Below are 23,509 nucleotides of genomic sequence, written 5' to 3'. Positions count from 1 at the left end.
TAGTAGATTGGTACCATTTTCGGGTACTTAAAATTTTTGGATTGCTTGAACTTTAGGTAGCAGAATATGTTATTAACACATGTCACCTTGTAATCTATTGCAGAAATGCAGCCTACATAATGCTGATCACATGGTGCAGTTTCTATACTACTACTATAATCAGCAGTAGAAGTTCAATTAGCAGTTTAACTTTTCAATAAAAGTTTTTTCCACATAGAAGATATAGCATCCTTTTTTTGAAGGAGAGTTCACTAGTCCACCATCCCAATCCAGTTAAAAACACACCTATTCTGAGTTTGCCAGTACAACGCATACACCTTAGGGGGTCAGTATGGGGCTCAAAAGATTGGCGAAAATGGAAACCACTTCTCACTTATGTTTCCAATGTTAGATTTTGGAGGGCAAGGAGCAGAAACTGTTGCAAGACTGTGACCGGATGGAAAAAGAAAAAGGGTTTGTCTCACTCATTAAAATAGATTAAAATTAGCACTTTATTTTGAACATTAAAAAATCCATACATATTTCATCATGAGTAAAATCACCTATAGGATTTGAAATATATTGAGGTTAGTATCCTTCACTACTGTTTTGTGGACTCTCAACATTTGATATAAAGTATTCAATGTATCCTATTTGGATTGAGCTGAACTCACTTGATTTTCCCATGAAAATAATGAAGCTAAAGAGTATCAGTCAGTCTTTTCTCATAGGTACTAAGCCTGCACATATAATGTGATCTCTATAATGGAAGCAGCCTGACTTTTGTTCCTCAGCTCAATTTTGATGCACAACAACATTATTCATATATACACCATAAAACTAGATGCTTCATCGATGTCTTATAAAGCTACATATTCCCAGGTAGAAAAATGTTATTATAATGGATTGATTTTGAAATGTCAGTTATAAAGATTTTCAGAACATATGACTTTTGGATAATTTTTTATTCCACTTTTGTGTTGCAGCATTTTCCATTAAACTACTTTATAAAATGTAAAAAAATGTCAGCAATAAATTAATGCTTACATGCTACAAGATAATAAAAAGTCATTAAAATCACTTAATATTTTTTGGAAACTTTAAAAAACACCAAAAAGAAATACTATGAAAAATGTAAACAGTAACATAGTACCAAAATGATCGGTATCACTTTTTCTGATTATCCTGTATTCATCAAAAGTTGTTGGTAAACTAAGACTGATGAATATGAAGCCTGTAATCAGATTCAGGGGCGGACATATCATGGGTGCAGCCGCACAGGGGTCCAAGAGTTCAGGGGGCCCATTTCTACCGCTAAAACAGGTGGAATTGTGCATTATGATAAGCTAATGGACTGAAAAATGCCCATTCATTGGTCTTGCACAGGGCCCTTTTCTGTCGGTGTCCGCCAGTGATCAAATGTATGTAGCTGGAAATGTTTGTCTGAATGTTCATTCATCTGATACTTAGTATATAGTATATAGTATCATCTTGTGGTATTGATGAAGAGAATGGTGATAAAGACCTATAGAATAACTGACAGATGTCCACCAAATCAGTGACCCATTCCATCATTGCATTCAATTGTTGAAACATAACAAGATTCCTATTATTCCTGCTCTTACTTATGAGGGGACCGATGGCTGTCAGTGTTATTGGGATCGCTGTCACTGCTAAATTGTAATGTCATGTATCTTGCTTAAATATAGCATGGCAAAAGAGATTTATGAGTGATATTTGCAAAAGGAAATATTTTGCTGACTTTTATAGCGAGAACACTAAATGGCAAGAAATTGTGACATGGCATGCACAGTATAATTGTTTTGGTACTGAATAAAAATGCGATTAGGACATTTTATAAAGTTAAATATCTTCCTTTCATACTTGAAGAAATACTAAAAGGTGTGAACGTAAAGCTAAAAGTGTACAGTAATTAGTAATGACTAAGAGCCTGCTATTTGCAGTGTTGAACGTAGTCTATAATTATTGAGTTTAGAGAAAATAAGTACAATTAGCAACATCTGCAGTTCAGACATGAGAATTAAAAAAAAAAGTAGTTTTATATTGAGGATTAGATTGTTTTTTTTCTATCTCATTAAATATTGGAAATTCTGTTTAATCCTGCATGATATCTGCTATTCATAAATTATTCCATTTTTTCTTATTTCCATTTTTTACTGCTTTTTACACCCATTATAGCATATCTTGTTTGCTGACATTGAATGTCTAGAATGGCATTCGATACAAGTACAAATTGTTCTAACTTTAGCCACGATAGCTATTAAACAAATGAATATAGAATATAACTATATAGTATGACCATGAACAAGGAAAAATAAAGTGGCTCTCAACCTCCATTAGAAAAAAAATCTAAATTTTCCCTTACCGACATTGGACGTACTGGATACATCATGATAGTCGTGGCCTTAACGATACAGGATGTACCTAATATGTCGGGGGTTCAGGCATTCTACCCACGCGATCATCACTGGATCTGAGTGTTATCTTGTAGCTGAGACCCGGCTCACACTGAGTGGAGCAGTGCCTCCACTGCAATGTGGTTTTCAGCAGTTTGAGGGGTGCCGTTTTTATAATGGTGTCACTTTTGGGTATTTTCTGTCACCTTGACTTCCAAAGTCACTTCAAATATGATGTGGTCCCTAAAAAATTGCTTTGTAAATTTTGTTGGAAAATTTGAACCCTTCTAACTTCCTAAAAAAAATTATGTTTCAAATATTGTGCTGATGTAAAGTAGACATGTAGGAAATGTTATTTATTAACTATTTTGAGTGGCAAACCTTTTGGATTTAGAGGTATAAAAGTTTATAGTTTGTTTGAAAATTGCAAAATTTTTAAAACTGAAACATGAGATATTGCGAAACGGCCATTGTCTGCTCACATCCTGCTCTCTCCTGGAATGTTTTATGGACTTTCAATAAATTTGGAATTTTTATGGATGTGAATGCCACTTTCATTTCCCTTGTTTATGGTCATATAGCCTAAGCTTTTTAAGTGCAGCACCACGTTCATTCTAATGTTTAGTGGTTGGTCTTCAACTGGTCCACATGTGTGTTGAGTAGTGCCAAAGATTTCTTTCTTCATTGCTTAGAAAGCTACAAGGTCCACTTATTGTTTCATTTAACCAGATAACGACCAGGCACATTTTCCCTTTTTTTATTATACGAAGTTTTAAGAGCTCTATTTTTTTATAATTCTGAAATCCAATACTTTTTTCCCCTTTTTCTTCCATGATATGGTGGGCCTAATTTGTCAGATTCAGTACTATGCCAAAATTTTGGGTAGGTGTGGAAAAACTGCTGCGAAAATGGCTTTCCACAACAGAAGTATTAATAGTTTATTTTTTCCAAATAACAAAATACAAAGGGAATGAACAAAAGAAAAATGTAAATCAAAAAAACAACCTTTAGTGTGATCACCCTATGCCATCGAAATAGCATGGAAGCATTCATTTTTTTTAAGTACAATTGCACACAGTTTTTTAAAGGAATTTGGCAGGAAGGTAGATCCAAACAATTTAGAGATCTAGGCATAGATCTTCTGTGGGTACAGTCTAGTTCACATCCTTCTACCTCTTCCTGTAATCCCAGGCAGACTCATAATGATGAGAGCAGAGCTTTGTGTTGGCAATAGCACAACTTCCAGAAATCTTTGGGGGGTTTTTTAAGCTGAAGAAGGCACTTAATGACATTGGCTGTATGTTTGGGGCCATTGTCCTGCTGCAGAATAAATTTGGGGCCAATCAGATTTTTCTCTAATAGTATTGCACGATGGATATGTATCTGCCTGTATTGCCATGAATTGCATTACTGAAAAGCTTCAAATTGCCCATATATTCCAGGTGTATATTTAAATGATTTTGACCTTTGTAATGCAAACGCAACCTATTTAATGTCCAAGTAACATTAACCTATATGACTATGGAAAACAGATTTTAACAGGTGGTAATGAACAACCTATATGTACTTATACACTACAGGTTCAGACTTTGTTGGCTACTTAAATTACAAAACTGTTTCAAGAGTGCGAGGTACTGAAGTAAAGGGAGGCGACTGAAGATAAGTGTGGCATAGTTTTAACACAATCTCATAGTGGTGATAACTGTAACTGTTTAATTTCATTAGGGATTTGTTGTCTGTGTTTGTCTGGGGTACTGTGAAAAAGCAAAAAAAAAAAAAAAAAAAAGTGTGTCTAGTGATTTAGTCAGTAGTATTAGCCACACCTGTTTCTAGAAGCTTCTAGCAGCTTCTAGTAGTCCTTGTAGAACTATATAGACCAGCCAGAGCAAGCGAGGTGCTGAGAGTGCGAGGTACTGAAGTAAAGGGAGGCGACTGAAGATATGTGTGGCATAGTTTTAACACAATCTCATAGTGGTGATAACTGTAACTGTTTAATTTCATTAGGGATTTGTTGTCTGTGTTTGTCTGGGGTACTGTGAAAAAGCAAAAAAAAAAAAAAAAAAGTGTGTCTAGTGATTTAGTCAGTAGTATTAGCCACACCTGTTTCTAGAAGCTTCTAGCAGCTTCTAGTAGTCCTTGTAGAACTATATAAACCAGCCAGAGCAAGCGAGGTGCTGAGAGTGCGAGGTACTGAAGTAAAGGGAGGCGACTGAAGATATGTGTGGCATAGTTTTAACACAATCTCATAGTGGTGATAACTGTAACTGTTTAATTTCATTAGGGATTTGTTGTCTGTGTTTGTCTGGGGTACTGTGAAAAAGCAAAAAAAAAAAAAAAAAAGTGTGTCTAGTGATTTAGTCAGTAGTATTAGCCACACCTGTTTCTAGAAGCTTCTAGCAGCTTCTAGTAGTCCTTGTAGAACTATATAAACCAGCCAGAGCAAGCGAGGTGCTGAGAGTGCGAGGTACTGAAGTAAAGGGAGGCGACTGAAGATATGTGTGGCATAGTTTTAACACAATCTCATAGTGGTGATAACTGTAACTGTTTAATTTCATTAGGGATTTGTTGTCTGTGTTTGTCTGGGGTACTGTGAAAAAGCAAAAAAAAAAAAAAAAAAGTGTGTCTAGTGATTTAGTCAGTAGTATTAGCCACACCTGTTTCTAGAAGCTTCTAGCAGCTTCTAGTAGTCCTTGTAGAACTATATAAACCAGCCAGAGCAAGCGAGGTGCTGAGAGTGCGAGGTACTGAAGTAAAGGGAGGCGACTGAAGATAAGTGTGGCATAGTTTTAACACAATCTCATAGTGGTGATAACTGTAGCTGTTTAAGAAGAGAAGAGTCGCCGTAAGCTGATCGATTGCTGGGACTTGCCGGGTCTCGCTGTTTGAGGACATCGCAAAACCGACTTTCGCCTGTCATACGCTACATCAGCATTATGGAAGAGAAGAAAATCCACATGGTCACCTGCAACACATGCTACATGTTTACGGATCTGCCGCACAAAAAATCCAACTTCACCTGTCAAAAGTGCAAACTTGTTGCCCTCTTAGAGGAAAAGGTGCAGGGACTGGAAGAAAGAATAGCAACTTTGAAGCTAATTAAAGAACATGAGGACTTCTTGGACGAGGCAGAAGCAACAATTCAGGATATGGAAAGTGAGAAAAGCTTCAGAACACATACAGAGGCTGAAAAGTGGACACATGTGACCAAAAGAAGCCAGCGGATCAAGTGGTCGGCACCACCCACACAGCTTAGCAACCAATATGAAGCCCTCATGCTGGAGAACGAAAATGGCACAGCTCAGGATGATACCGTCTCTACAGGAGAAGACACAGTATCATCAAAAGAAGTTACTTTGTCAACAAAAGCAGAAACAAAAGACACTCAAAAACACTCAGGAGCAAAATGCAGTGCATCCAGAAAGAAAAGAAGAGTGGTAGTTATGGGCGACTCACTACTAAGAGGCACGGAGGCAACTATCTGCAGGCCGGACATAACCGCACGAGAAGTATGCTGCCTACCGGGAGCAAAAATCAAGGATGTGGCCAACAGGATACCAACTATCCTCGGATCCAAGGACGAATACCCGTTCCTATTGATACATGTAGGAACAAACGACACGGCAAGAAATGATCTACCAACTATTTGTGAAGACTTTGAAATTCTGGGGAAGAAAATTAAGGAACGGAACGTACAGGTTGTTTTCTCATCAATCCTCCCAGTTGATGGCCATGGTGTCAGAAGATGGAATAGGATACTAGATTTGAACAACTGGCTACGACGGTGGTGCAGGCAGCAAGGATTTCGATTCTTGGACCATGGAGTGAATTACCTCTACGATGGACTTCTCGCAAGAGACGGGATACACCTCACAAAACCTGGGAAACACACGTTCGCCAGAAGGCTTGCCACACTCATCAGGAGGGCTTTAAACTAGAAGAAGAGGGGATGGGAGAAAAAACAGCAGACAAGAACATGCAACAGAAGGACAAACTAATCAAGGATACTAGATGCCGTAAAGAGGATCCAAGGCAGGGTAATCAGAAGGAAGCTAAGAAAAGGGGAGCAAAACTTCTTTCCTGCATGCTGACCAATGCAAGAAGCCTGACCAATAAGATGGAGGAACTGGAGCTGGTAATGTATGAGGAGAAATACGACATAGTAGGAATAACTGAGACATGGTTAGATGATAGTTATGACTGGGCGGCTAACCTGCAAGGATATGAATTGTTTAGGAGGGATCGTAAAAAAAGGAAAGGGGGTGGAGTCTGTCTATATATAAAGTCCAGTTTAAAGCCCAGACTAAGAGAAGATATTCAAGAGGGAAATGAAGAGGTGGAGTCTCTATGGTTGGAGATACAAGGAGGGAAAACTAATAAAATCCTCATAGGGGTTTGTTATAAGCCACCAAATATAACAGAAACCACTGAAAATGTATTATTGAAACAAATAGACAAAGCAGCAAATCACAATGAGGTGATTATTATGGGGGACTTCAATTACCCCGATATAGACTGGGAAACTGAAACCTGCGTATCTCAGAAAGGAAACCGGTTTCTGTCAGTAACTAAGGATAATTATCTGTCCCAACTTGTGCCGGGCCCAACTAGAGGGGCAGCCCTTCTGGACTTAATTTTAAGCAACAGGCCAGATAGAATAACAGACGTACGAGTGGATGGGCACCTAGGGAATAGTGACCACAATATAATACAATTCCACTTGTCCTTTAGTAAGGTGCCTTGGAGGGGGGTTACAAAAACGCTGAATTTCAGGAAAGCAAAGTTTGATCAGCTTAGAGAAGACCTTCGCCAAATTGATTGGGACAATGTCCTCAAAAATGGGAGCACAGAAAATAAGTGGGACATTTTTAAATCGGTATTAAACACCCACTGCGAGCTAGCCATACCATACAGAAATAAGAGGGCTAGGAACAGGAGAAAACCAATGTGGCTAAATAAGGATGTAAAAGGGGCAATGAATAATAAGAAAAAGGCATTTAAAAAGCTAAAACAAGAAGGCAGCGAGGAAGCATTAAAAATATATAGAGAAAAAAATAAAATGTGTAAAAAACAAATATATTTAGCAAAAGTAGAAACTGAGAGACTCATTGCTAAGGAAAGCAAAGCAAATCCCAAACTATTCTTTAATTATATAAACAGAAAAAAGATTAAAATTGATGGTGTTGGCCCTTTAAAGAATAATGAGGGTAAAATCATAGAAAGCGATGTGGGAAAAGCAAATGTTTTAAATACTTTTTTCTCAACTGTGTTCACACAGGAAAAGCATATGCCAGGGGAAATGCAGAGTGATCATGTAAATGCCCCATTAAGTATGACCTGCCTAACCCAGGAAGAAGTGCAGAACCGACTTAGTAACATTAAAATTGACAAATCACCAGGCCCTGATGGCATTCACCCTCGGGTATTAAGGGAGTTAAGTAATGTGATAGACAGGCCTCTATTCCTTTTATTTAAAGACTCTATAGAAACTGGGTCTGTTCCACTGGATTGGCGGCTAGCAAATGTGGTACCAATATTCAAAAAAGGGTGCAAAAGGGAACCTGGAAACTATAGGCCGGTAAGCTTAACATCTGTTGTGGGTAAAATGTTTGAAGGGTTTTTAAGGGATACTATTATGGAATGTCTCAATGTTAATACCTGTTTAACTCCATATCAACATGGATTTATGAAGGATCGCTCCTGTCAAACTAACCTGATCAGCTTCTATGAGGATGTAAGCTCTCACATGGACCGAGGAGAATCATTGGATGTCATTTACCTCGACTTCGGTAAAGCATTTGACACTGTCCCACATAAAAGACTGCTAAGTAAAATGAGAAAGCTTGGGCTCGGGGAAAATGTGTGTAGATGGGTAGGTAGCTGGCTTAGTGGTAGAAAACAAAGAGTGGTTATTAATGGTGCATACTCAGATTGGGCCAGGGTTACTAGTGGGGTGCCACAGGGGTCTGTATTGGGCCCCCTACTATTCAATATATTTATTAATGATCTGGTGGATGGTTTACAGAGTAAAATATCAGTATTTGCAGATGATACAAAACTATGTAAGGTAGTTAACACAAAGGAGGACAGTTTGCAACTACAGATGGATTTGAGTAAATTGGAGAATTGGGCTGAAAAATGGCAAATGAGGTTTAACACAGATAAGTGTAAGGTTATGCACATGGGAAGGAGAAACAGATGCTACGATTACTTACTAAATGGGAAACTGCTGGGGAAATCAGACATGGAAAAAGACTTAGGCATCTTAGTGAATAAGAATCTAAATTGGAGTGCCCAGTGTCAGGCAGCAGCCACCAAAGCAAATAGGGTGATGGGATGCATTAGAAGAGGTCTGGGGGCACGAGATGAAAACATCATTCTCCCTCTGTACAAATCACTAGTCAGACCACACTTGGAGTATTGTGTGCAATTTTGGGCGCCGGTGCTGAAGAAAGACATTACTGAACTTGAAAGGGTTCAGAGGCGGGCTACTAAAATAATAAATGGAATGGGTGCATTACAATACACGGAAAGGTTATCAAAATTAGGTCTATTTACTCTAGAAAAGAGAAGACTTAGGGGAGACCTAATAAATATGTACAAATATAACAGAGGGCCATATAGAGATCTCTCCCATGATCTGTTTGTACCAAGGTCTATGACAAGAACAAGGGGGCATTCTTTTCGATTGGAGGAAAGAAAATTCCTACATCAGCATAGAAGAGGGTTCTTCACGGTAAGAGCAGTGAGGCTCTGGAACTCTCTTCCTGAGGAAGTGGTGATGGCCAACTCACTGAATGAATTTAAGAGAGGAATGGATGCATTTCTTGTTAGCAAAAGTATAGAAGGTTATAAATAGCATAATCTTACAGGTAGATAGAAGAGCGACCAAGATTATTAGAGGAATGGGGGGGGCTGCAATACCAAGACAGGTTATTAAACTTGGGGTTAGTTAGTTAGGAAAAACAAAGGCTTAGGGGGATCTAATCACAATGTATAAATATATGAGGGGACAGTACAGAGACCTTTCCAAAGATCTCTTTACACCTAGGCCTGTGACTGGAACACGGGGGCATCCGCTACGTCTTGAGGAAAGAATGTTTAATCATAATCACAGATGATGATTCTTTACTGTACGAGCAGTGAGACTATGGAGCTCTCTGCCGTATGATGTTGTAATGAGGGATTCACTAGTAAAATTTAAGCAGAGCCTGAACGCATTTCTTGAAAAATATAATATTACCAGTTATGTATATTAGATTTTATGACAGGGTGTTGATCCAGGGAACTAGTCTGATTGCCGTATGTGGAGTCAGGAAGGAATTTTTTTCCCCATTGGAGCTTATTTGACACATTGGGGTTTTTTTGCCTTCCTCTGGATCAACATGTTAGGCTACGGGTTGAACTAGATAGACTTAGAGTCTCCCTTCAACCTTAAAAACTATGAAACTATGAAAAACGATCCCTTATTGATGGCAGGTGTCTGCCTTTCTAATGTTTTTACACAGAAATTCAACCAAAAGAAGCTTATGCTTTTAACATGGGGAGTACAAAATGTATTCTTGTTTTAGGAGCAGGCATATTGTTTTGAATGTGAAGAAACGGCTTATCGACTAGGAGGGATTTTTTTTGGGGGGGGGGGGGCACAAGATATTTGCTATTACTAAAATGATTAAACAATTGCAAAGACTTTAACTCCAACACTCCAAAAATGATCCCTTCTTTTTATGGAGCAGAAAAATATTAGCTGTTTTCAAGGTAATGAAGCAATGACTTGTTGTTGCAAAGTCTTTTCAAAAAGTAGTTCTATTTTTTGAGCTGTTTCATGTTTGTGTACCCTCAAGAGAGTAAATTTTATGTAAGCAATACAGCCTATCCCTATATAGCACAGTGGGCATGTGGCTGCAGGCTGCTATGTTTAGGCTGGGAAGGGTCAAATAACCAGCCAATTAAAGCAGACAGTTTAGGCCTGGTATTATCAAGCTGGGAACACCTATGGTTATCAAAAATAGGGAGGACCAAATACTGTTTTTTAAAATTATTTAGGGTAAGGTATCAAAAATGGAGGGACCCCAACCTTTATTTATTAGGTTAAACCATGCTAAACAAAAATAGATATTATTTAGTTCCCATCACCTCCTGGCAGTGAGAGATGCATCCAGACATCTTTCTATGCTAATGTCATTACATTTGAGCATTGTTTCCATTAACTTCAGCAATTTTCTGACTTCCCTAGCATTCCTAGGGGGGTCTGCCAGAAAAATGCTGGAGTTGCCCATTGACTTCCATTACATCCATGACTCGAATCGATGACAGATCCGAACGTGTGACCTGCTCAATTCGATAAACGAGCACTTAAGTGGGTTTTTTTTAAGAATTTTAAGAATTATTGGAGATTTTTCAATGCTTTGTCACTATTTATGTACTGGAGATCAAAATTAGAGAACACTGTATGATCACTTGCTTTTTTCAGAAATAATGTAATCTACATTAATCAACATTTGAAGATTTTTTGTAGGAGTACACCATGCCAATAGAACAGTGTTTACAAAAGATCCAAAGTTTATCAACATAAAAGCTTTGTTTTGCCAAAAAAAGTGATGATCATAATTAGAGAACAACAATGACTGTAGCACAGAGAAAGATTATAAGTTCATTTTCTGAAGGAAACAACAGCCGCCAATCAACCAATCAGTAGGAATTGTACAGGCGTTTGCTTTGAATGACTTCAGCACATCTTCGGCCACAGGACATCACTAGTATCTCACACTACTCTGGTGTGATTTTGGTCCACTCTTCTTCCAGTCTCTTCCACAGTTCTTTGACTGTTGTGGGTTTTTTGGCCATAAGTTTGTCATCAAGGATTTTCAACAGGTTTTCTATTGGGTTTAGATCAGGACTCTGGGCTGGCCATTTCATTGTTTCAATGTTTTTTGTTTCAAGGAACTGCTTTATCCATTTTGCAGTGTGACAGGGGGCATTGTCCTGCATGAAAATTGCTGGCTGATTAAGTGATGAACGCAAAGAAGAAACCTTTTGTTGCTTAAGAAGGTTCTGCTACACACTTTCATTCACTCTGCCATATAGCTGTATGAGAGGTCCAACTCCTGCTGTAGAAAACATTACCAAAACCATGACACTTCCTCCACCACCTTTCACTAACTTCTTAACACACGTTGGGTTCAGTATTTCCCCAGTTTGTCCATGAACATAATGTTTCCCATCAGACCCAAATAAATTAAACTTGCTTTGATTACTAAAATCAACTGTGGACAACTTCTCCTCTGTCCACAAAACATTCTCCTCACCAAAGGTTTTGATTCTTTCTGCTAATGAAAGGTTTGTTCACTGCAGAGTGAGCTTTCAGTCCAAATGCTCTTAAACATCCTGACACTGCATGATGAGACAGATATTTACCCTGTTCAGTGCTGAACATGCGAACAATTCCAGCTGCAGTGTTGAAACATTTACCCATGTAGCTTCTCCACATTATCCTATCCTCTTTTGCATTTGTCTTTCAAGGGCAACCAACCTTCTTGGGGAACTTGAAAACGTTTGTGATGTTGTAACCATGCAATATTCTGAAAATCATAGACTTTGAACTACCAATTTCTCTTGCTATGGCTGATAGGGTCCCCCCTTTGGCCTTCATCTGGACAACCTGTTGCCGGAAAGTTTCAGTCACTTTGCAACAACACACCATTTTTGCAAAGTCAGTGTAAACTGGAAAGTTAGGCTGCCAGTTAAATAGGGGTTGTCAGAAAATTAATGAATTTAGCACCGGGTGCCAGACTAACACCAATAACTTGCAGGTATCTAGAAGTGTTCTCTAATTTTGATCAGTGTTCTTTTTCATTTAAATAATTTACATTTTTATGTGCTTTTGAAAAATCATGAAATAAGCTTAAAATACAGCTAGATTACTCATGTTAGGATATATTCACATAGGACTACACAATCACCTTAACATTTAGGAAATTCTGTGTTGTTCTCTAATTTTGATCTCCAGTGTATATAAAAAAATAAAATCTTGTAGTTTTCACTCTTTCAACTTGTGATAGGCACTGTAGAGATCTATTTTTTTATATATAGAAATTTAGTTTTTATATAGAGATCTATTTTTTAGTGATCACTTTGATCAAATTTTAAACAGAAACAGCCCTCATATATACTGATGAGCGGACTTCATGATCTTTGAGTTTGCCGTGTTCAACCAGATGTTCAAGAAAGATTTGGTTCAGGACTTGAACTTGACCCCAGGTGTCGAACCCCATATAAGTCAATGGAGACCCACACTTGTGTGCTGTAAAATGGTCATATTAAGAGCTAGGGGGTTGTAAAAGGAAGCAAAATGAGGGTAGTTGCCCTGTAAACAATTGTGGGTAGAGAATGAAAAAAAAAAAGATGTGGGTTCCCACCTATTTTTGAAAACCAGAGCTGGTAAATCAGAAAACTGCAGATTGCAACTCTCAGCTGTCAGCTTTACTTTGGCTGGTTATTAAAATTAGAGGAGCTCCCAAACAGGTTTTTAAAATTATTATTATTTAACCAGAAAAGGTAAAGCAGACAGCGGAGGGCTGGTATTATCAGCGTTGGAGGGCCCATGGTTATTTGGCTCCTCTCAATGTGAAAATAGTAGCCTGCAGCCACTCCAGAAGTGGCGCATCCATGAAATGTGCCAATTCTGACACTATGCTAGGCTCTTTTCCATTGACCTGGTGCAGTTGCAATCAGGAAATAATTTTGCTGTTGATGTCAGCTGTGATTTGACAGCTGGCGTTAAGCCCAGGGGTTTGTAATAGATAAGCATCTATTATACACACCGATTACTAAGCCGGATAGTGTAGAGTTAAAAACAACACAGACACAAAAAAAATTTGAATAAACAATCCCTCACACACTATCATTTACTAATTTGTTAATAAAAAATCCTCAATATTCTGACTTAATCCAATTTATGAATAAAGACTCCCCACACTCCCTCGTTCACCAATTTATTACTTCAAATTAAATCCTATAAGTTCCAATGTAATCCAAAGTGTAATGTCCCACAACATCCATCGATTGCTGTGGAGCTGTGTTTGGAGAACTTTCTCAGAACGGGGATGCATAGGTCACAATTGGTCAGTGGCAGCCTGGAATTTCTCATGAGCCGTGACATCAGTGGCGTTGCTGCTCATAAAAAATTCCAGGCTGCTTCTGACCTCAGAACGAGGATCCATAGGTTGCTGCCGGTCAGTGGCACTCCGGAATTTCTCATGAGCTGTGATGTCACTGAGTTACTGACATAACTGCTTGTGTGAAATTCCAGACTGCCACTGACCAGCAGTATCCTATGGAACATAATTCTATGAAAGTTTTCAGAATGACGCCAGATAGGAATCTATGCATGTCTTGAGACATTACACTGTGGATTATGTCAGAACTTTCAGGATTTATGTTGAAGTAATAAATTGGTGAATGAAGGAGTGTGGGGAGTCTTTACTCAAAGAAATTTTTTTTTCCTGTGTCTGTGTTTTTCAACTCTACCAGGTTAGTAATGGGAGTGTCTAATAGATGCCTATCCATTACTAACCCCTGAGACTGGTGTCAGCTGTCAATTCACAGCTAACATCAACCCCCCAAGTATTACCCCAATTGCCACCGCACAGGGCAATCAGGATGAGCAGGATAAGGCATCAGAATTTGCTTATCTACTGGATCCACCACTTATGGGGTGGCTGTGCGCTGCTATTTTTAGGCTGAGAAAGGACAAATATCCATGGGCCTTCAAACCCTGATAATACCAACCGGCAGCTGTTTACTTAACTTGGCTGGCTATCAAAAATAGAGGGGACCAAATACTGTTTTTTAAAATTATTTAGGGTAAGGTAATGCCAAGGTAAAGCTGACAGCTAAGGGTTGCAGCCTGCAGATGTCTATTTTACCTGTGCTTGTTATAAAAAATAGGCAGGAGACCAAATATATATATCTTTTTAATCTTTATTGTTTACAGCAGTGGACAGGCAACTTCCACATGCAATAAAACTTCTTGATTGGCTGTGCTGCAACCTTTCATCAAACTTTATCAATATACGAACATGACCCAAACTTGGACATCGACTTCTTTTTATTGTGTTCAAGTCCGAGACCCAGACACCCTGTGTTCAGAACGAACCCCGATCTTTACAGTTTGGGTTTGCTCATCCCTAAAAATATACAATTAGAGATGAGGGAACCAAAACTCTAAATTTTGGGTTTGTACTGAACACAGACTTTTAAAAAAAAATCAGTGTTCATGTTTGCAGTTCAAATATTGTCCATAAGCTAACCACTCAATTGAGCATCAAGGTGCACGGGTATGCTCGGTGCTCGGCCCAATGGCATCTATTTAGTCTCTGAATGGCTCTCATGGGGGGGTAAAAAAATCATTTTTGGGTGCTGTGTTTAAGAAAAAAAATAAAAACCTCTTCTCTCCCAAAAATGCTCTGTTCTAAACTGCCCAATCATTGACTTCAAATGGGGTTTTGGTTCTGGGATCATGTTTAGGTAAGGTCGGGTCCCAAACTGAACTTTATCTAAAGTCTGGCTGAACCCAGCGAAACCAAACTTTCACAAGTCCGCTCATCTCTATATACAATAAATGATGATCCCAGCTCATCTCCTCTCATACATTGTACAGAGTACAGCTAAAAGACTTTACAATAGAAAACAAGGTACAACTGTCACTATTGTTTCCTAGGGCCTATGTAGCATATTTCCAATTGCTGTTATCAGGAGCCCTGATGAATTCCCCCTATAATCACTCACAAATAAAAATAGAATAAAATAATATACAACAAGAAAATCGAAATAGATAGAAAAAAACATGTATCAGTAATTAGAAACAAATATAGGTTATACATTCCCAGGTCAATACCGCGAGGGTTTCCTTCTATCACTTAATTCTTATGATCTCTTTGTTCATATATGTCTCATCACTGCAGATTGCAGACTAATAGGTATACATGTAGCAATATCCATACTTCTTTAGAAAAATACTTTTCCGCTTCTCATCTCCTTCTTCTCTGAACATAGGCACGCTTACCTAGGCTACACAGATTTCCCATATGACTTTAATGTCAAGTGCATTACTGAGAATGGTATGTACTGTAGTTTGCTTTTTTTCTCCCTGTGGAATGTCGATAGAAACGACAAGTCAAACAGCAGGCTCTGGCTAGTGGGAAAGCTGATGGAAAATAGCAGCAAAGCCGGAATAGGTAGAGTCTTTGTTACTTAGGAGTAATGGGTCATATTAACAGCAAAAGGCACTCAGATAATTGTAAGAAAAATGAACAGGACATTCTAGTTCCTGGTGGGATGAAATGGAATAGGTGATTTATACTTTTCCAACCAAAACTTAATATAATTCAGAAAGTTAATACTAGTACATTCATTCTCTGTACTCCCTGGTCAACATGTTCTCTCAACCAGGGGAGAAGATAAAAAGTAATTTATGTGTAGAACGTTATCAAACCGACTCCAAGTATTTGCCACTTTATCAGACCACAATTACCTTCAAATGGAGAAGACTTGAAATAGTGGCGTTTCATCCCAGGGTGGTCATGCTGCAAAAAAACACTCTGCCACAGGCCTGAAGGATCTTAAAGAGAATATGTCAGCAGGTTTTTGCTATGTAGTCTGAAGACAGCAGGAGATAGAGGCTGACACACAGAGTTTAATTATGTGTCATATATTACCCTGTTTGCTGTTGTTGACTTATAGTGATGGATTTATCACCTGGTACAATCATTGCCCAGACTACACTAGTTTGATCATGCCTCCTCCCCTCTGCTAAGAACCTTACTATCTATAGACTTTGTACACAGAGAGCCTGGGGTGGATGGATTCACTTTTTGAGCTCTGTTGTACTACTAAATCTAAAAACTTTGAACGTTTGAGTCAGAACCGCTGCACAGAGAAAACTAAAAGATCCACCATTGGATTCTATATCTCTTTCCTACATCATGCAGCTCTCAGATGAGATAGCCAAAACCTGCTGACAGATTCCCTTTATTGACTGGCCAAACTTTTTTTTTTTCATTTTTGCCTCTCTGTTTCTCTCATCAATAAAATTTTGGTTTCTTTAATGATGTAGCTGAATCAAGCATTGTTTTCTGCAGGAATAATTGTATTATTTTTTAGCACTGTTTTGGGTTAAATTTGAATTTAGATAATTTATATTTAAAAAAAATCAATTTGTACTTTAGGCTTTTCAGTTTATATGTTTTACTGTTTATGTCTCAGAATAACTCATTTAATGTATTCTCCAAGTTATTACAGTCATGTGAATACCTAATATGTAGATATGAGCAAATTTATTTCAGTTAAGCTGAATTCTTCTCAAAATCTACAAAAAGATTGTATTCTCCATAATACCAACTTTGTATGCAATTTGTTCCCTCACAACACAGTAAATGGTGGATAGTAGGGATGAGCAAACCTGAACTGTAAAGTAACGTGGCCGTACCAAACACCTTGTCTTCAGTGCTAACCACCCAACACAGACTTTTGACTGCATGTCTGGTTCCTGTTCGGGTTCATCACTCAACTAAATCCTGTTGAAAGGTGTCAAAGCAGCCAATCAGCAAGCTTTTAGGCTTCGGGCACTCCCGAAGCCATCACAGCCATGCCAAGTATTGAATTGACTGTGATTGGCCAGGGAAGTCACTGTATTAGGAAAAAAAAAAAAAAAAGTGAAATGCTTAAAGTAGGACATATTTACCAGTCTCTACAGTGCGGTTGGAACACTGCTTCCAGGTCCACTCATTACATCTCATACATATTCTGTGATAGCATCAGTTTTTGGCTGCAGTCAGACTGCCGGCGTGCCGGAGTCTCTGATTGGTTGCCCTCACAGAGGCGGTCTGTCTGCCTGACTAACGTGTAAAAATGCATAAATAAATTTGACATAAAAAATGACATACTGTAGGTGCCCCCTATATTGATAACCAGCACAGATAATGCATATGGCTACATGCTTCAGCTCCCACCTGTACAAGATATCCTGACTGTGTATCAACATAAGAGAACCCCATGCAGCTTTTTTTAATTACTTACATAAATATTTTTTAAAAAAGTTGTGGGGTTATTGGGCTCTTCCCAGCAAAGAAATATCATCTCACAGTTATGCAAAATTGTCACATCATTAGATGCAACAATGTCGGTGCTTTACCCAGTTCACCCTGTTTACCCTGGTGCGTGACAATCATAGCAATATAAGGGGTTAATGACAGCTTTGATTTCTCAGCTGCCATCAAGCCCTAGATTAGTAATGGGAGGTGTCTATGAGACCCCCATTACTAATCCTTTCATAAAACACAAACACAGAATAAAATCACTTATTTATAATAAACACTGACTGAGGTGCAGCAATGTCACTGAGTTTACCTGTTGTCACAGTTGGAGGTTCCCATGGTCCCACACTTGTGACCGCAAGTAAACTCACCTCAGGTGAACTCATTGAACTTAGTGACATCCCCTCAGGTGAACACATTGAGTTCAATGAGACCTGCACCTATTGGCAGAAAACTGTGTTTTATGCCAAGAGATGCAGATTTGGTGTTGGAATGTATACACAAAATTCCTGCAACAATCTGCATCTTCTGGCAAAAAACCAGCACCTAAATGCAATGTGGTATTGATGTGATATTGATGCATTTTTTTTGCCAGTAGATGTATATTTGGTGCATGAATTTGGTGTATAAATTTCAGCACCAAAAGTGCATCTCCTGGCAGAAAATCGCACAACAACCATGGTTTTGATGCCAGTTCGGTGCATTTGTCTGCCATAAGGTGCAAATTTAGTGCAGAAGTCTGGAGCAGACATTTTTGCACCAAATCTGAATCATTTGGGTGCAGTCAATTGGGTGTCAAAGGATCTGCTGAAGATACCCACTCTTGTTATGCTGGTGCACCCATGAAAACAAGCCCATAAAAACTAAAGAAATAAAATACTTTATAAAAAAATATTTACATTTAAATGATGTAACAAGAAAAAACAAGTAATAAAAAGCAATCAAAACACCATAGCTACTTGAAAATAGTTTCAATAAAAATGTTAGCTCAGAACCTCATTCAGCTCTATCAACTGAAAAAAACAAAAAACATCACAGGTCACAAAATATTGTGACACTAGCAAAAAAAAAAATAAACATTTTCTACGAATTTCTGAATCATATTGCCAGGTTAATTTTCCCACACAGTGAATGATGTAGCAAAAGCAAATAAAACAATTGTAGAATTGGATTTTTTTTTGCGCAGATTAAAATTAAGGGTGCCATTGAAAATTTCAAATAAGGTCCTCATACTTCTATTTGGATGGTAAAATAAAAAACTATAACTCTTGGACCAGTAATCACCACAGATGTGTCTGTTTTAATAAATATTTGTATTTCTCATGATACAATTTTTGATTATTTTTAAAACTGCATTGTGCCGTTATCCTCCAAGAAATATACCATTTTACAAAATTTCTTAACTAGGTGTTGGTTTTCTTGTCAAAGCAATGTGTGCCTACATGATTTGACAATCATTGATTAGACAGTGTAAGGACAAAATCCCAAACGGTAAAGCCTGCTTTACATGTTACGATTCTGCATATGATATCGTATGTGATCGTAACCGCCCCCATCGTATGTGCGACACGTTCAATTTTGTTGAATGTGCCACACAAACGATTAACCCCCGTCACACGTACTTACCCGTCCATACGACCTCGATGTGGGCGGCGAACGTCCACTTCCTGGAGTGGGAGGGACGTTCAGCGTCACATCGACGTCACGCGGCAGTCGGCCAATAGAAGCGGAGGGGCGGAGATGAGCGGGACGTAAACATCCCGCCCACCTCCTTCCTTCCCCATTGCTGGCCGGGAGCCGCAGGATGCAGGTAAGATCTGTTCATCGTTCTCGGGGTGTCACACATGTCACACACTGCGATGTGTGCTACCCCGGGTACTATGAACAACCTGACGTTCAATTCATGAGGAATAAACGACCTCTTTGTCATGAACGTTTTACCGTTCATTCGCAATCGCATGTAGCTGTTACACACTACAATGTACCTTACGATGCCGGATGTGCGTCACTTACGATGTGACCCCACCGACACATCGTAAGATATATTGTAGTGTGTAAAGCGGGCTTAAAGCCCAGTTGTCAATATGTTAATACATTTCTACTAGCAATAACAGAGAAACTTCCTATTAGGCCTTTTTCCCACATCAGTGAAAAACATACACATTTTTCACTGATGTGTTGAAGGTATGTATGGCTCTCCATGTGCTGTGATTTTGGCACACTCATATTCTCTGTATGCTAGCCATGATAGCACACAGAGAGCAGGAACTTTATACTCACCTGTCCATGCCATTGCTGTCCCTGGTGCTAATATCTCCTACTCTGTTACTTCCATCTGCGGTGCAATGAATATGCATGAGCACAGTGAGCTGGCCTGGAAGCAAGTGACAGCAGCGCTGAAGACAGCATCGCTGCAGACAGGTGAGTATAGAAATTCATTTTATGTTTGTATGCATCTGTGTATGTATGTATGTGTGTGTATGTATATGTATGTGTATGTACATAGATATATATGTATATATATGTATATATGTGTGTATGTATATATATGTGTATATATAATGTCATAAAGATGCTGGGTAAGCTATACTATGGACAATATATTGGGAAATAATATGCACTTTGTGACCCATATTGAAATGAGACGTGGACTACGGGTGCATTGTTTATTATGTTATTTGTGTGGTTTTTTGGGGGGGGGAATTTATGTGTTGTATAATTTTGCTGTTAAATAAAAATTAACCTGATTTAAAAAAAAAAAAAAAAAAAAATAAGAAATTAATTTTATTTTACAGACATGTATTTTCTCCGATACATGCCACACGGATCACACCACTGTGTGGTCCATGTGACATCAGTGGTACCGGAGACAAATGAACTTGTCTCCATTCGCAGCACACGGTCATGCGTGTGCACCGCACAGAAACACGTCAGTGAGAAATCACTGATGTATGTGCAGACCAATTGGATATAATGGATCTGTGTATGCTTGTGATTCTGGTACGTATAAAAACGGCGACATACGTACCAGAATCACTGACGTGGGAAGGGGGCCTCAAACAGGTCCAAGAAAAAAGCTTCACAATTATTTGGTAATTATCGGAAATACAATTATTTACAATAAAAGGTATTTATGGAGAACTAACAGATCAAAGTATGGTAGACATGAGAGAGAAAAACACGTTAGATAACATAGTACATACATTAACATGAAACATGGTCGATGTAAAGAATTGTGGTTAAATTACAGTATACCATATGTATAATAAAATATAACAACTACATATAAGGCTAAATGTATAATTTCATAGAAGTATTAAACATGTTGATGAATGAACCTGACTTCGCAGACTGATAGGTAAATAGATCTATCATGTTCCTAATGCATTTCTGTGCAGGTGCAGACTGCCCACCTCCCCATTCATTATTATCGATTGTCTTCCTGAATTCTATGTCGTGCACTTATCTAAACATGAACCCATTAAATTGATGTATAATTTTGGTAGGAAATTACACATTAGGCCATTAAAAGAGTAATTCCTTTCGCAGCCCACTGCCAACAAAATAAAATTCAAGGTACTTGTGCTGACGTTTACAACACTTTGTGCCCTTGTTCTGTCCTATTGATCTAAATGCTTAACCAATTACATCTCAAAGTGCAGTCTCATATCCTTGGGACAGTACCAACAGCTCCTACCCAAATCATTATACATTCCATCCATGCTGGGATTCAAATGATGAAAAAAGAAATGAGAAGGCATTATTTTTATGCTTCTACTTATCTTTAATTAACCACAAACTTCTACAAATAAAAAATAATTTGTCAAATCGAAATGAAAATGTCACGTACCATTGCCAGTGGTATTAAAGCCATGATGTCCCTTTCATTGACGTAGATTTTGGAGACACCAAGATCTGACAGAACTTGTCCAAGGTATTCAGCTTGCCAGGTGATTATCTGTACTCCTGATGGGTCGGTGGAACTGCCCATTTTAAAATCCATCTGGAAAATTTCATAGTAGTTTTCTACAGCGCTGAAAAAAAGCACAGTACTTTTACTGAATCAGAATTTTCCAAGGGTAGTTATTAAACATGCATTTGACTCGTACAAACTCATTTCTTTTTTTTTTTTTATTATGTCTTAAAGCACCACTCCAGTGGGGATTGTTATTGCTCTGCTGGGCTGATGCTTTAAATCCAAAGGGTGCTTTACAAGCTACGACATCGCTAGCTATAGATAGCAATGTCGTGCGCGATAGCACCCGCCCTGTCGTACGTGAGACATGTGGTGATCGCTGCCGTAGTGAACATTATCACTACGGCAGTGTCACACGCACATACCTTGTCAGCGACGTCGCTGTGCCAGCCGAACAATCCCTTCCTCAAGGGGGAGGTGCGTTCGGCGTCATAGCAATGTCACTGCGGTGTCACTAAGCGGCCGGCCAATAGAAGCAGAGGGGCGGAGATGAGCGGGACGTAATATCCCGCCCACCTCCTTCCTTCCTCATTGCCGGTGGAGGCAGGTAAGGAAGGAGATGTTCATGGCTCCTGCAGTGTCACACATAGCGATGTGTAGAGCTGCAGGAATGACAAACAACATCGTACCTGCAGCAGCAATGATATTAAGGAAATGAGCGACGTGTCAATGAGCAACGATTTTTCACTGTGCTCATTGATCGTCGCTCATTTGTGTTACACGCTGCGATGTCGGTAACGGCGCCGGATGTGCGTCACTAACGACATGACCCCGACGATATATCGTTACCGATATCGCATTGTGTAACACAAATGAGCGACGATCAATGAGCACAGTGAAAAATCGTTGCTCATTGACACGTCGTTCATTTCCTTAATATCATTGCTGCTGCAGGTACGATGTTGTTTGTCATTGTGTAAAGCCCCCTTAAGTCTTCTGACGCCTGTCTCATACTTACCTGCTGCTGTCTTCATCTGTCTTCTGTTGATCTCTAACGATCTGCCAGCAGCTGAAGAGTTTCACGGTGCGCGTTAAAGGTCACAAATCAATGCAACTCTATGAGAGCCTTATTCTGGCTCTCATAGACTTAAATTGAAAGCTTGTGATGTAACTTCTCACTTCTGGTCAGTCAGAAGTTACAGTCACAAGATGGCGCCATGGGACAGAGGTGAAAGAGAAAAAGCATAAAACCGCCAGAGGGTGATCATAATTCCAGAGGCAAGGGGCTTAGATTTAAAGCAGCACTCCAGTGTAAAAGTGAAGCTTTAATAAGTTTAGTTTGGATATTTATGAAATATCATCAAATTCTGTAAACACATCAAGTACGCCCACATTTTGTACCTGTCTGATAGGTATGTGTTAATTTGAGAAAGTCAGTGTCAATTTTCAATGTAAGTTTATGATGTAGACAGGCAAAAAATTCCCTATATTTGTAATTGTTCCTTTTGTACAGTGCTAAAACTTGCAGAACAAAAGCTGCCTGAAGAAACCAAAATAATAATCTACTTTTTTATAACTTTGTTTCTTTGAAAACTGTAACACAACAATAATACAAGTATTCCAAAAGACTTGTTCAGAAGTAGGAAACAATAGTAAAACAATATGCATTGTTCTTCAAAAGGTGTATATAAAGGAGCTGCTCAGGTACACGTATTGTTACATAGTTTGATATTAGCAAGTCAATTAAAACACATGTGTTGAAGAAGCACAGAACAATATACAGGTTAGTCTTCTGTCATCATCCTGAAGGACAAGCTCAGAATTTAAACGGTTCAGATCTAACAATAAAAGAAATGTTGGTATGATGAATCTATATTTCCTCCTCCAGTAGCCAAAATAAACATATACTAGGATCTAGTGGGACGGGAATGGCTATCAGGGAGGATAATGAGCTGTGGAAATAAGAGCGCAATAGGGTCTTACCCGGTAGGGAAATGAGGGCAGTACTAGGATTGTACTCACATTATTGAGTTGTGAGAGTCACAACCCCTTGTAGTGCATGTAATAGTAGTAGTCAGCAGCAGCCCCGAGAAATAGCATCAATA

At 38.7% G+C, this 23,509-nt stretch overlaps 1 protein-coding gene across 1 annotated transcript in view; it reads right to left on the bottom strand.

Annotated features, from left to right (window-relative positions):
- LOC142250231 (transmembrane protein 132D-like) overlaps positions 1-23,509 on the bottom strand; it is a 1,501,062-nt gene that overhangs the window by 405,496 nt on the left and 1,072,057 nt on the right. The window contains exon 4 of the mRNA XM_075322366.1: positions 21,339-21,522. Within this exon, the coding sequence (XP_075178481.1) occupies positions 21,339-21,522 (184 nt within the window). The remainder of the gene's footprint in view (positions 1-21,338; positions 21,523-23,509) is intronic.

This window comes from Anomaloglossus baeobatrachus, chromosome 1 (genome assembly GCF_048569485.1).
Source record: "Anomaloglossus baeobatrachus isolate aAnoBae1 chromosome 1, aAnoBae1.hap1, whole genome shotgun sequence".
In the NCBI taxonomy this organism is placed as follows: Eukaryota; Metazoa; Chordata; class Amphibia; order Anura; family Aromobatidae; genus Anomaloglossus; species Anomaloglossus baeobatrachus.
The sequence above is the reverse complement of the archived record's forward strand: the minus strand, read 5'-3'. Positions and strand labels throughout refer to the sequence as shown.